The 15,928-nt window shown below is 40.1% G+C and overlaps 1 protein-coding gene across 1 annotated transcript in view; it reads right to left on the reverse strand.

The window, feature by feature from the left end:
* FBXW8 (F-box and WD repeat domain containing 8) overlaps nucleotides 1–15,928 on the reverse strand; it is a 331,216-nt gene that overhangs the window by 81,581 nt on the left and 233,707 nt on the right. The window contains exons 6-7 of the mRNA XM_030219095.1: nucleotides 3,724–3,920; nucleotides 1,032–1,241 (exon numbers count right to left, since the gene is read on the reverse strand). Coding sequence (XP_030074955.1) covers nucleotides 1,032–1,241; nucleotides 3,724–3,920 — 407 coding nt within the window. The remainder of the gene's footprint in view (nucleotides 1–1,031; nucleotides 1,242–3,723; nucleotides 3,921–15,928) is intronic.

A 15,928-nucleotide genomic window follows, 5' to 3' on the forward strand; every position in this document is an offset into this window, starting at 1 on the left:
GGACATGGGAGTGTCATGGGTGACTCAGGGGTATTCCTTTAATTTATGTGAATTATTATAAAATAAAGGGGGACTAACACCAAGGTTTCATTGGTGTAAGTGGTCACACCTAAACGTAGTCATGGTTCCCATCAGTAAGCGCTGTTCTATAAATGGTGCCTGAGCACCGTTTATAGAACAGCACCAAGCACCTTTTCTTTGGCACTATTTATAGCATTTAGTCCAACGTTTCCACACCTGACTTTAACACAGGCCTTCAGTTGCTTTGGGAAGTCCTTAACAGCCTTGTTGATCAGTCCCTGTGGCATGCTGTCCCAGGTCATCTGCAGTACTTCCTTGATTTCGGTAACTGTTTGTGGCTTTGGGTGAAGCTTGAAAAAGACCTCCAACATTGCTCCCCAGACAAAAGTTTACATCACTGTGACGTCGTTAACAGTAAGCCGATACCCTGGGCTTTTTTTTTTCTTCAAATAATGGTATTTACAGTGCAAACATTTTTGAATGCGCAAAAATTGTTGGGTGGTCATGTTAAAAAGTCTAACTTCACCATGTTTCATTGCACTCACCACATAAATGTAGAAAGTAATAAATAAAGCTATAAAATTTCACACTGAAATTCCAAGAGGTTCCTGAGAAAACAGCAAAAAATTCCACTCTGTACATCTTGAAATCCAACTGCATAATTATTTTCCTTGCAGAAATGTAGATTCTTAAAGAAAACAGTAAATTTACCAGACAGGAAATTGAACACCATAATCAACTGACTCCTCTAAGTGGTCATCTTGATTTCACTGTACAAATGGGATCTTTGTATTTTAATATAGTCAACAAGATAAATTTGAAATATTAGTTAATTTAACCTCAAAACTTTTTTAGTGGAAGAGAGAAGTAGAAGCAAACTTACCCCCTTGTTTACTAAGCCGCCCTGCAATGCTGACAACCCCATTCAAAGTGAACAGGCTGTGTCAGCATTAGCATACGGCTTAGTAAACAGGGTGGGGGGTTAGCCTTTATTAATATATTTGTAATACCTTGTTTCCTTCATTCATTAACCAGCCAAAGCTTTTGACGCCAAAAACTGCTTGACTGGCCGAAACATCTAAACATGTGACTGGATGACCATACACAGAGTGAAGGAGTGTGTCCGACTCTTCTGCTTTCAGGACATATACCATCTCTTCAGCAGCAGCAACTGTGACAGGATTTCTGCCAGTGTCTGGAACCACTTGAAGGAAGTTCACCTGCAACAGCACACAAAATTAATTCTTCTTCTAAAGGGATTTTCATTTATATGTTTACATTTCTTTATTACATTTTTAAAATTAGCCAACAAGAAATGAACAATGCCATTCATTTAATTTATAAATTAAGACGTTTCAAATATTTACAAAAATGTATTGATGAAACTATTTGTGTTTTATTCTGAGTTTTGGTGCTCTCAGTGTTAAAACTTGGAAAGAAGGGTAGAAGTATTAACAGAACCACTAAATAGGGCATGATTGTTTTACCTTTTAAACACAGAAACAAGAGGATACTCTATGGAGCTAATGACCAGCAGACTGAAAACAAATGACAAAGTTTTTTTTTATTCACACAGAGCATTATTAACTCACTTTTGCTCAGTGTTCCAAAATTGATTTAGAAATCTAGAGTAAAAAAAAATTTAAGCAAAACTGGGTTAAGCAGTTGAATCTGTCGGTAAGTTAAGCATATGCTTTGAATGTGATATGATATACACATACTTAATCTCTCCCTCTCCCACTGCTAATTTTGGGGCACAGACTGTGGAAGTCTGCCCAGCATTGGCCTTACTTCCCAACCTCTGGAGAGGTTGTCAAAGCTCACGCCAGCTACGAGGTCATTTAAGTTTTGTTTCCATCCTTTTTCTGTATGTGGACCCTCTGTGTCTATCCCATGCATTATTGAATTCAGCAACTTTCAGTCTCATAATTCTATTTCTAGCCTTCTTCCTTCCCCCAATATGCCTGAAAAAAGTCTCATCACTTCTCTTTACATCTCTAGCCATTTTTTCTCTTTCACCTGTGCTTTTTGCCAGTCGTATTTCTTCATTTCTTGAGTTTCATGTAGTATTCTTTCCGTGTTCTGTTGTACTTCATAAATGCCACCCTTTTTGCCTTGACTCCTTCAGACACTCATTTGGTGAGCCATATTGTTTTTTTTTTCCTACTGCTTTTGTTTGCTTTCCTTGCACGAAGATCTGTTGCCATTTCAAGTTGGACCATGGACTTTCCACTTCTCTTATAGCTATATCCTCCCATCCTGCCAGCTCTTTCTTCAGGTGCTCTCATTTTACTAAAGTCAGAATGCTTGAAATCCAGGACTGAGTTTTGTTTTAGCTCATATATCGAATCACAAGGTGTGATGTTCACTACTACCCGGGGGGGGGGGGGGGGGGGGGGGCACCCATCAGACACTTTCCATATTTGTGAGCATGAGATCTAATGTTGCCTCTTCTCTTGTGGGTTTCATCACCATTTGTCTGAGCAGGGTACTTTGAAAGGCATCCACGATCTCTCTGCTTCCTTCTGATTCTGTAGATGGAATATTCCAATCCACATCTGGTAGGCTGAATCTCCCAGCAACAGCATTTCCCCTTTCATTCCTAGCCTGTGGATATCTATTACTAGACCTTTGTCCAGATTCCCCATTTGTGTTGGAGGTCCAGATGATCCATATTGCTCTCTCCTTTTCCCAACTGCCCTGCATTAAAATGTTCTATTACATATTGTGTTGACGTTGTAAGTAGTATACTATGCCATACTTTGTATTATTTGAATATTTTTACTGCTGTAATTGCCTATTGCTCATGTTTGATTTGTTCTTACTGTACATCGCCTTGAGTGAATTCCTTCAAAAAGGTGGTAAATAAATCTTAATAAATAAATCCTAATAAATTTCAGCTGCCTATATATTGTTTTTCACATACAGTTGTATTCCTCTACCTTTTCAGTCATCTCTATCCTTCCTAAAAAGATTATAATCCAGTATGGTTGCATCCAACTCATGGAAGTGATTGAACCATCCGAGTGACAGCAACAAAATCTAGGTCTGTCTCCAACATCAGGGCTTGCAGTTCCTGCACTTTGTTGCTTAGACTGTGGCATTCATGCTCATTGTTTTCCAGCTATATATTTTTTTACTCTCTCACCCTTTACATAGCTTTTTGCTTAGTCTCCCCTTCCACTTTGTCACTCATAAATGATTTGCTAAAATGGTGTATTTTTTTATTTCTCCTACTTTTGCAAGATGAATAAATAGTGGGGTTCAAAAGAGGTTTGGACAAGTTTCTGAAGTAGTCACTTAACCCTCCATTGCCCCAGGTACAAATAAGTACCTGTATATATAAGCCGCATTGAGCCTGCCATGAGTGGGAAAGCGCAGGGTACAAATGTAACAAAAACAAAAATCGTTAGCTAGGTGGATTGGGAGAGCCACTGCTCAGCCCTGGAAATAAGCTGTGAAAACCAGATCTAGTTATCTACTTTTTCAGATCTGCTGTATAATTTATAACCTGGATTGGCTACTGTCAAAGACAGGTTGCTGGGATTGGTTGACCTTGGTCTGACTCACCTGGCATTGCGAGGATGAGAGGTAAGGGATTAAGAAGTTTTTATATATAGAAATAATTCACATTTTACCTTACTTCAAACTGAATTTGAACCATAAACAACAATAAAACAGGTAACAAGGTCACTGACTTACCAGCTTTTGGACTTCAAAGTGTGCCAAGGATTGCCAGTATCCTTTATCATCAGAGCACTCCACTCGGACTTGGAAACCAGATGCACTTGCAATGGCTGTAGCATATGAGTCAAGTGCCAAAGCCTGTATTCTTTGGTTGTGCTGGTAGTGGTGGACAGGTTCCCTTCCAATTAGCAAGCTCCAAACATCAATAGTGCCTGCAAAGAGAACACATGCAAATAGTGATTGTTATTCTTTTGTAACTTTATTGGGTCATACTATTCTTAGAACTTCAAAAGTTAACACCTGCCCTTCCCTTACTTCCTTTAAAACTAGATGCTAAAAAGACAGACATTGTGGCTGATACAAATAAACAGTGACAACGAACTAGAACAAATTATGACAGTAGATTATATGGGCCATCCTTACAATCTTACCCCCAATATTTAAACACTACAATCAATGTTGAATTCAAACGTATGATGCTTATTTGAAAATATCGTTATAGAAATTTCAATGAGTTAAGCAGGTAAATACTGGAAAATGTCTCAGTGAAAGGTACACCATAGAAGAACAAGCATCCCTCCTAAGAAACCCCTCCCCCCCAAACAAGGACAGGTGCTACAAATCAACAGTATCAAAACAGACTTCTTGAAACTCATATGATGGTTAAAGTTCCAAATTATTCAGCACAATCAAACGAACCAAACATACTAAGGGTGTTCGGAAAAGGAGCCCAAAGTTTACTACATCAGTGCTTAAACAGACTATAGTCTCTCCATCCACAATAATTCCATGCGTATGACTCCGCTACTGATGACTCTGCCACTGAGCCAAAGTGGGAGCTTCAGAATGAATCCACTGAATCATAATACGGCACCTACTGACTAAGGAAGCCTTGTGTAGAAAAAGACCGGAGACTCGGGTCCCTTCACAAATCATGGACATGTTATCTAGTAAGCAGATCTGATGTATGGCCTGACAAAAACACTGAAACATCCATTCAAAATGGGTCCAAAAGCAGCAAATAGGCACACAGTCCAAAATTAAATGTTTATAAGAGGATTCACGTGTGTCACATTTCACACAGGATCTATCTGTTGGAAATCCCATTTTCCAAGCTCAGGATGAGTGGATATACATTCACAAAAGAAACCTGTAGTGAAGTTCTTGTAACTGAATACTTTCCGCTAACTGTAGAGTGTAAACTCTGCAGGAATTTATTGATGACTTGGCAGCCAAACTCGGTGATCCGGAGAGCTACCATTTTATATAGAGGATGGGGGCCTTGAGGTTCTAACAGGGTGATATAGTGATGGCACAACAGTCCCTTGGATCACCGCTGGAAGAGGGCAAGCATCATCAAAATCTGATTCTTCAAAAGTCCTGTGGAAAGTTCTAAGTAAGGTGGAAGCATAATAATGTGGCTACATATAGGGTACCAGAACCACTGGGGAAGATCATATTCACGCCAGAGTTCATTAAAGGAGAGGAGGACTGGACCATACTCACCATCTTCATATACTTCATGTTAGACTCTCATTAGGCCTCGACTAGACCAATCCATGAAACAGGCACCCAGTTGGCTAGGAAGAAAGTCAGCATTGCCCAAGATGGGGTAAGTATTGTGAACAACTAGCTGGAACACAAAAATGTCACCTGAAATGATACCAAGCCCATCTCAATGATCTGAGCAGGATATGATTCTTTAAAAATAGAGAAAGTGCCACAGTATGCGTATGGATCAAGTAGGCTGAAGACAATTGGGCACAAAGCCGACTCTCGTTCAATATCACAATAGAAAGAGGTATGAAAAATCCAATCTCTAACTTGCCGCATGTGATATGCAATATTATAAATTTTAGATTTGGCAAAAAGCCGGCCTCTCTGAAGACAGGCAAAGCTGGGACAATGAAGCCCTGAGTCTCTTGCTATTCCACAAAACTTTGTAGAGTCCATTCCACTGTTTCAAATCTCTATCATGTAAAATCAATGGTAAATGTTGGCGTACATACAACCATCTTGGTAATAATATCATTTGTAATAACTGAGAAATTGGCAAAGAGCTCCAGCATCCACACAGCCTCCACCAAAAGTAGTGAAATATTATGGTACAAACAGGATAGACTGCTAGGGATGTAAAGGCCAAAATATTTTATTGAATGTCGTGCCCAACACAAGGGAAAATGACCCACCAGTGAGCTGGCAATTGCTCAGGTAAAATAAAGGCTTCAGACTTTTCTATATTAATCCACAGCCTTGAGATCTGACTGAACTCCAACATTAGATCAAGGGCTTGTGGGAGGGAGGCCTGCGGCTCTATGAACGCTGCCAACAAATCATCTGCAAATAATGCCAACATAAAATTGTGGGAACACACTGGAAAAATCTGTTATGGTGCACTCCTGCAGAAGCCGACAGGCCAGAGGTTCCATGCAAAGTACAAATAGAATGGGAGACTGGTGCCAACCCTGTCGGGTGCCCTATTGCACCTTGAAAAGCTCAGAAAGAACGCCATTCAAGAGAAACTGGGCCCAGAGCTCGCAATAAAGGACACGCACCATAGAAAAAATATCTCCCACAAAACCACATCCATGCAAGGTCTCCCAGGCCAGGAAACACGATCAAAGGCCTTCTCTATATCAAAATTCACCAAAGCAGCATCCCGTGCATCCATCTGTATAGTAGAAATCACACCTAACAGCCTTTATACATTGCTCACCACATTACAACCTTTAACAAAGCCAGCCTGATGTGAGGCAATTGGGCAAGGCAAAATACCAGATAAATGGGTGGCCAAGATCTTTGCGTAAAGTTTTACATCTACATTAAGTAGAGATATGGGGCGATACAAGTTTGTGAGGAGAGGGTCGTGACTTGGCTTCAAAATAGGTGTAGCTATTGCACCTTACATCGTTTGCGGAAATTTCGCCTTATGCAAGGCTTCATCATACACCACTAGGAGTACTGAAGAAAGTTGCAGATTCAAATTTTAAAGAATTCCAGGAGAAATCCATCCGGACCTGGGGTCTTTAGTGGTGCGGAATTCTTAATTGCCTAATGAACCTCTCCCAAATGCATTCAATACATCCAAGTCTTCTGCTTTTAACCGAGGGACAGGTAGTTCCACTAAAAAGCTGAAATCCAAGAGGTCCAGCAGGGGATGAGAAGAGCATGTGGACTAAGTGGGTCAAAGTACCCAAGTGGTTCCATACCTGAAAACCCAATGTTGAGCATATTGCAAGCTATTCAAGATGTGCTGGTGAATTAAGCTATTGAAAGTATATTGTAGCTGCAGAAACTGCTCCTTATTAGCCCTAGTCAAATTCTGTGTCAAAGTACATTGAGCTAGCTTAAGCTGGTTTTGGAGCATCAAAATCTGGCAACTTACCTGCTTATGTCAGGATGCCATATAAGAAATGATTTCACCTCTCAAAACCGCTTTCCCCGCTTCCAAAACAAACCAGGGGTAGAGCTATGGACTGCATTATGGTGACTATAATCTTCCCATTTTTTGTGACAGGAAACGTTTAAAATGGGCATCATCTTTTAAAAACATTGGCATCTGCCACATAGGACTAGGAACCTTGTGGGGTTCATGCAAGACAGTGTAGCATCTCATAATCTGATACACCCACTGCCACAATCTCCACATAGTCCACTGCCTGGAATGCTATTGTGAACAAAAGAATATAATCTAAGTGGCTCTCGAATAAATGTATCCTAGAAATATGGGTATATGCTTGTTCCTCTGGATTTTGGGTGCGCTAACATTCAATAGATCCATCCCCAAATACAACAGTTCTCCCCTCCAGCGCGCTGGGGGATGACGACCCCCCCCCCCCCCCCCCCCTGGCAGTAATTTTCCTATCTAAATGGTCAAATGTATGATGTTTAAATTTATACCTGGATATTGTGCGCCAGGATACCAGTACTGAATGTTCAGGTATAAGTTGCCTGCTGGCAGTTGGATACTAAAAATATTCATGTGTAACTACCTGGATAAAGTTAAGACAACTTTTTGCTGTTCTAACTTTATCTGGCTAGTTACTTGATTAGCATACTGAATATCGCTGCTAAGCAGGAAATGGAAACTGCCCAGGCTCCATCTCCAGACCATCCAGGCACTACCTGAATAATTCTGAAGTGGTCTGTATGGATTTTCAACGGCATTATCCAGATAATGCAGCTGAAAATTTGGGTATGGTCCTGGTGAGTGGCACTTATATAGGTAGGAGCTGCTCCTACATTAAGAAGTGTCACTGATTATTGACTATTTAAATTAAAATTAGACCAGTTTTGCCAAATTACCATCTATTAGATAGGAGTGTTATGTGGATTTCCAAACAAACTCCACATTCCTCCCAGGGTATCTCTCAGTGACTCCCAATGTGGAACCCAGCAACAAGTAGCTATAATTTGGGGTTTTCTTCCCCATGTGCATTAATTTGCACTCAACCACATTAAATTTTACCTGCCAGTTGAACATCAGGCTCACAAAGTCCTTCTGCAATTTTTTTCAAATTTGCACGTGATTTAACAATTTGGAATAATTTTGTGTCATCTGCAAATTTGGTCACTTCACTCAGTGTTTTTATTTTGAGGTCATGTAAAAAGGTACTGGTCCCCGTACAGTTCCCTGTGACACTCACTATTCACTTTCATCCACTGAGAAAACTGATCATATAATCCTATTCTCATTTTCTCTTTTAACCCATTCCCAACTCCATGGTGCAAACAGAGTAGCAGCCTAGTGATTAGAACTGCAGGTTAAGAATCAAATGAGTCAGTTTAAATCCAGTTCTACCATGATCCTTGTCAATTTGGACAAGTTACTTCACATTCTGTTGTCTCAGGAATAAAACTAGTCTTCTGGGGATGGAAAGAATATCTATTAAACCCATATGCAATTCAGCTTGAACTACTGCTAAAAATATAATACATAAATACATAAATAAAATGTCCTTGTCTCTTCTGCACCTCCTCCACCCTGGCCAACTCCAACCAGCAAGATGTTTGTGAGCAGCACATTTTTGCTGCTGCTGTTGGCTTCTCTGCCAGCTTCCCATGACAGTTGGAATCATGCAGAATGCCAAAGCCCTGTGAAAGAGTATTTTCTTAGATTACTCCTAAACCTATTTCCTCAACTTCATCCTATACCCTCTCATTCAAGAGTTTTCTTTCATTTGAAAAAGGCTCACTTCCTCTACATTAATGCCACTGAAGTATTTAAACGTTTCTATCATATCACCTCTTTCCCGCCTTTCTTCCAGTGTATACTGTTGACGTTCATATGTCTGTCCCTATGTGTTTTATGGTAGAGACCTCTGGCCAGTTTTGTAGCCGCCCTCTGGACAGATTCTATCCTGTTTATACATCTTTTTATAGGTATGGTCTCCAGAATTGCACACAGTATTCTAAATGGGGCCTCACCATAGACTTAAACAAGGGTCTAATCACCTCTTTTCCTGCTGGTCATCCCTCTCCTTATGCACCCGAGCATCCTTCTGGCTTTGACCATTGCCTTTTCTACCTGTTTGGACACCTTAAGATCATCAGACACAATCACCCCCAAATCCCGCTCTTTTTTTCATACACTGAAGCACTTCACCCCTATATTGTATTGCTCCCTTGAATTTTTGTAACCCAACTGCATGGCACTGCATTTTTTAGCATTAAATCTTAGTTGCCAATTATTGGACCATTCTTCAAGCTTCACTAAATCCTTCCTCATGCTATCCACATCCTTCGGGGTGTCCACTCTATTATGGAGTTTGGTATCATCCGCAAAGAGACAAACCTGACCAGACAGTCCTTCTGTAATATCACTTACAAAGATGATATATTTTTTTATTTATTTGTTGCATTTGTATCCCACATTTTACCACCTTTTTGCAGGCTCAATGTGGCTTACATTATGCCGTAAAGGCGATCGCCATTTACGGAATGAGAAATACAAAGTAGGGTTACAATAAAGTTCATAGATGTTGAAGTACAATATAAAGTAAATTAGATAAACAGTTCATTTCAGCATAAGAGATAAGGGAGTAAATTGTTAAAGTTCATTGGTGGCAAATTGATTGAAACAATAAGGTGAAGGGCATACAGTTTCATCTGTTTCTGATGGAGTTTAGATGTTAGGTCACTGATGACGGGTAATTATGGTATGTTAAAGAGAGCCGGCCCAAAGACTGATCCCTGCAGTAAACCACCGATAAACACCCTTTTCCTTGGAGCAAGTTCCATTTACCACCCTCTGTCTCCTTACATTTAACCAGTTTTTAACCCAGTCAGACACTTTAGTGCTCATAGCGAAGGCACTCAGTTTATCAGTTGCCTGTGCAGAAGGATTCGTGTCAAAAGCTTTGCTAAAATCCAGGTACACCATATCTAGCAGCCCCTCCCATGTCCAACTGTTTGGTCACCCAGTCAAAGAAATCAATCAGATTTGTCTGACAAGACCTGCCTCTAGTGAAACCATGCTTCCACGGGTCCTGCAGTCCATTCGATTCAAGAAACCTCACAATTTTCCACTTTCCATTAGTTTACTCACCACTGAGGTCAGACTGTCTAATTCCCAATCTCCTCCTTACTTCCGCTCTTGTGCAGAGGGACCACATCCGCCCTCCAATCCTCCAGGACCATTCCAGACTCTAAGGAAGTGTTGAAGAGGTCAGACAGTGGAGCCGCCAGAACTTCTAAGAGTTCCTGGAGTACCCTTGGATGTATCCCATCAGGCCCCATCGCTTTGTCTACTTTTAGCTCCTCAGGAACAGAGTCTTCTGAGAATCAGTCACATGGCCTGCTTGTCCTCGGAGAAAGTATCCATACCCATTAGCAAATATAAATGTGTGAGGATACTTTTCTGGGAATAATTTTCAAATTGAATATACACGTGTAATATTAACTTGAAAATCCAAGGTGAACAGAGTAAAAGGTTCAAGTGTACTTTTTATCCTTGCATACAGTTATGAAATTACCCCCTAAAAGACTAAAGTGGATTTTCAGAACAGCACATAAAAGCAGCTTTGAACAGACACCTAAACCAGTTGCAGCATACTTGCCTCAATAAGACTAATGAAAGCGTGATAATGAAACAGTGATCTGTGCAAATGGTATTTAAATGAGTTTAAACTGATTTATGCCCACTTTTGTAAAGGATTATTTGATATCTAGAAAGAACTGCCACTGTGAAGTAATGCATATGATTCTGGAGCCCTCTGCCTAATAGCACTCCCATGGAATATTTATATGCCTCAGCCTGGGAATGGGGCCTATAATGGATACCATTTTCTTTTTATTAGCAATGCATATTTAAATTAATCTGCTATTTGCCTAAACAATTAGCTGCTTCAGTTTGGGTGCACAAAGCCAAAACTACAATTAGGCTTCCATCAAAAAGATAAGTCCTGAGAAAAACTGTCCCAGTGGACCCATCAGAGCTCAGAGCACAACTTTCCAAAATTACTTCTTTGCATAATGGTAATTATGTTAATAGTGTGAAAGGTAAATAACTGCTGAACTGGTTTCTGAAAAACAGGACAGCCTTCTCCTTCATCCCTCTACACCCATAATGCAGTGCATTCTACTTGTAAAGTTCCAAAGACTGTTTCCCATTCCTTTTTTCTTCCCTTAATGTAATTTTCTAGTAAATTCAGTATTCATGAATAAAGCTTGACTGATAGCAGTCCTCTGCAGCACTGTTTCTCAGCCCTATCTTGGAGACCCATCTTACTGTTAGATTTGGATTGGTGATGCATATATATTTTAAATCAATAAATAATGACAAAAAACTTTGCATATTTTTAGTACCCCTTAATATATGCACATCAGTTCTATGCACACTGGCTAACTAGGTATGTCTCCAGGAAAGGCTTGAGCAGAACTACTCAGCATAACAAAACGAGCAAGGGGTTTCCCACAGTGCAGTAGGCAAGGTTTCCCACAGTGCCCTGCCAGGATGCTTTAAATCCAGCCATGAAGGAAGAATCCAAGTGAATGCGGTAATTCCATCTCCATGCCTATGCAAATTGTGGTGCAACTACTAACAAGGATGCAAATTAGTTTTGATGGGTGTAATATTTTGTGGGAAGTGAACAGACCAATTTATTTTAGGTTGACTGAAAACTTCCAAATGGTAATGGCTTTCAGTCACTACTAAACTTAGTTAGATTTTGAACTAGTGACCCAGAGGCAGAAGTCACCACTGAGCAGCACTTCTCATTCCCTGCTGCTGTCTCCTTTGAAATCTGAACTTCATGGGGCCAGTGGCTCTCACAAAACTGTGAGGCCTGCACAATTATGACTTCATAGGAACATGACAGCAGATAAGGGCCACATGGCCCATTTGGTCGGCCCATTCTCAGCATCCACTATCTCCTCCTCTCCCTAAGAGATCCTACATTGTCCCAAACTTTCTTAAATTCAGACAAAGCTCTTGTCTCCATCATCTCCACCAGGAGGTTATTCCACGTGTCCACCACCTTTTCCATGAAAAAGAATTTCCTTAGATTACTCCAGCACCTATAACCTCTTAACTTCATCCTATACCCTCTCATTCCATTGAAGTCGGCCAAAGATGCTGTGTTGGAGCTGTTGCTGAGAGCCAATGTTAGGGATTTTCGTTGTTGGTTTTTTTTGTGTGTATGACAAAATCTGTTGAACTTGAAGAGCGCAAGGAGAGCCACAACCATCAAGTGCAGGAGAAGTAAAAACTGAAGAGGATAGGGGGAGCTGTAGGTAGTGTGGGACAACAAAAGGCTTACTGAGCTAGAAGACAGCACCAACACAAAGGATATGTCCAGAAGATGTCACCAGCAAGTGAGCCTGCATCTCCCCTGCTTGGCTCCAGAGAAACATGTTGATGCTTCCTGGCCACAGAAGTCCTCCAATACATAATCAGAAGTCTAAGAATATTCATACTCCACTGTATATATTATAATATGATATTTTGTTCTATATGTTGTAATCCACTTTAAAACCTCCAGATCGGTTCTATCTACTCTTATCAGTCTCATCAACCAGTAAATTAGTTTAACATTGTACGTACCTAAAGTGACAAAAGAGTTTAACAGAGAACCCTCTTGCTCTACACTCCTCTGCACAACCATCCTTTTTTTTTTTTTTTTTTTTTGTCAAATGAATCAATTTTTGGAAAAATTAAGGTCAAACTGTTGCCACTTAATGCATCAATACATATGAAAAAAAAATGCAGCAAGCAATTAAAGAAACAAAACTTAACTACAATGAAAAACCTAACTGAGCTTAAGCAGAAAAAAGTAACTTAGCAAAGGGAAGTCACAGAGTTAAAATAAATCCTTACCTCACCATTAACCAGGACTTAAATAGCTTTTGCATAAGATGAGCCCGTTAAATCCACTTATGGACCCCTCCTACCAAAACTGAGATAGGTGGGCCACCTGTTGATTATCACGTTTGTAAACCTTATACCAGATATGACTAAAGTGCTGTTGCATAGACTCAACCAATTCAAAACAGCTGCAAAACTGGTAATAGGTGTGAAAGCATCAGCCTATATGATTCCCATTCTGCCACTGGAATACAGGGTCAGATCTGAAGTACTGACATTTGTTTTTGAAATTATCATGGCTCAGCTCCTACCTGTTGAAGAAGTGTGTGTCATAATAACCTACTTCATGATTTGCATTCTTCTCAATAATGTTTGTTAGATGTTACAAGCCTGTAATGGAACAGTACTTGCCTGGGTCAGATCCTATCCATCAGACAGGCAACAAGCCATAATGATTGGCAGCAACTGATCACCACCATGGACACTGACCTGCGGGGTACCACAAGGATCGATACTGTCACCTATTCTGTTCAATATCTACCTCAAGCCACTAGCTGAGCTGATTCGGTCAATGGACACTCAGTTCTACATCTATGCGGATGATGTGCAGCCACTCATACCCATTGAACCTGACTTACCTACAGCCTTGAATAAACTGATCACTTGTCTAACATCAATTCAAGAATGGGCTAAACACAACAAACTTTGCCTGAACCTAAGTAAAACTGAGCTTCTCTGGGTCCCTAACACAAGTGGATACATACCTGACATCAAAATCCCTTTTGGGAAGTATGAACTCCCCCTCAAATCACAAGTCAGGAACCTTGGAATACAGTTAGAATCAACACTTACTCTGATTCCCCAAATCCAAGCAACCTTCAAGAGCTGCTTCTACTATTTGCGACAGCTGCGCTGCCTCTCTCCTTACATCGAGAAGGTAAATCTTATCCCAGTTGTACATGCCATGGTAACATCAAGACTGGATTACTGCAATGCACTATACAATGGTATGACTAAAAAGGGCCTGAACCAGCTCCAGTTGATTCAGAATGCAGCAGCAAGACTCATAGAAGGTTGCATGCGATGTGACCACATCACACCATTTTTGCAAAAACTTAATTGGCTACCAGTACAGTACAGGGCTAAATTTAAATGTCTGATCTTCAAGGCCCTGAAAGGAAATGGCCCTGAGTACCTGAAAAATAGGATGATCCTCCACATACCGCCAAGGACACTAAGGTCCTCCCAAGGACTTTCACTAACTACACCCTTTCCAAAAAAACATTACACGATGTGATACCCGCAAGCGAGCCTTCTCCGGAGTAGCCCCCACACTCTGGAATGCATTGCCTGAAAGGCACCATTTAACACAAGACTACCTCTACTTCAGGAAGCAGGTGAAAGCTTGGCTCTTCAACCAAGCCTTTAATGGAAAAAGTAACTAACTTGTTAGTCTCACTCACACACACAAGGATTGACTCGGGCTGCACATACTGCAACGGGACATGTTTATCCACTCCTACCCTAGCTGAGATAATATTTAACCATCTCTCTGACCTCACGTGCAACTTTCTTCAAATCAATCTCCTTACTTTCTAATTCTTCCTACTTTCTTACTCATCTGTATGTTACAACTTTGCCTTACACCTCACTACCAATTATAATGTTCTAGTATATAGTGTTGTCATTGCAAGTAGTATACCATGCCATACTTCGTATTGTTTAAATATTTTTACTGCTCTAGTTGCCTACTGCTCATGTTTGATCTATTCTAACTGTACACCGCCTTGAGTGAATTCCTTCAAAAAGGCGGTAAATAAATCCTAATAAATAAAATAAATACAAATATTAACCACATGAAATGCAGTGCTTAGATGGTACACACAATGGATGTTTATTATAGTTGAATCCTTGGAGTCTCATAAACATAGTAAGTGATGGCAGATAAAGACCCGAATGGTCCATCCAGTTTGCCCAACAGTCACATTCATTCTCAATTAAAGGTTAAATCAACAATGAACATTTGGAAACAATTATTTGAAGAAATTTCTATGATGTGTAAAGGTTTCATTGACTGTTAATTCACAAAAGCTGATGATCATGAATATATACCTAGATCAGCCTGAGTTTTTTTTAATGAAATAACTAACCAATTAGTTGCTGACTCTCCTATGCCTTACATTTTATAAGGTAATTAACTTGATTATGAACTATTGATAGATGTTCTAGAGGTACCATATAGGAGATCCAAGTCATGGCATGCTCTACAAGATATAATTTCGCAATTTAACTTGACCGACCCTTGGAAATCGATGCACAGTACAGAGAGAAACTATAGGAACAGGTAGAATTGGGGGTTACAGAAGATGGGCAGACTGGATGGATCATTTGGCCTTAATCTGCCGTCATGTTTCTATGTTTTTTCCTCCCACCTCATCTGTCTTATTCAAGAATAGACTTTTATCTTAATTTTTTTTTCATTATTCAAAAATGTCTTACATTCAGATATTGTTGAAATATCAATTTTGGATCATGCTCCCATTGCACTGAAATTAGATGGTGTATGGTAAAATTATGCCTTACCTGATAATTTTCTTTCCTTTAACACAGCAGATGAATCCAGGAACTAGTGGGTTAAGTCCGCCTACCAGCAGGTGGAGATAGAGATAAACAAACTAAAGGCAGTGATGCCAGACGGCCAACTACTTCCTCAAGTTAGTATGTCATTCGTAAGCATTTGCCAAGGCCAAAAATATGAAACCAATAACAACCAGAAACCATCCTCACTATGTAAAACAGAGAACCAAATAAGAACTTCGAAATAACTGCAACTTGATCCAGAAATCGGAATCCTTTCCGTGTTCCCATATCTGTCTGAACTCTGTAAAAGAGAACCCGGAAGGAAAAAATAGACAC

The sequence above is a fragment of the Microcaecilia unicolor genome, chromosome 11, assembly GCF_901765095.1.
Source record: "Microcaecilia unicolor chromosome 11, aMicUni1.1, whole genome shotgun sequence".
Taxonomy (NCBI): domain Eukaryota; kingdom Metazoa; phylum Chordata; class Amphibia; order Gymnophiona; family Siphonopidae; genus Microcaecilia; species Microcaecilia unicolor.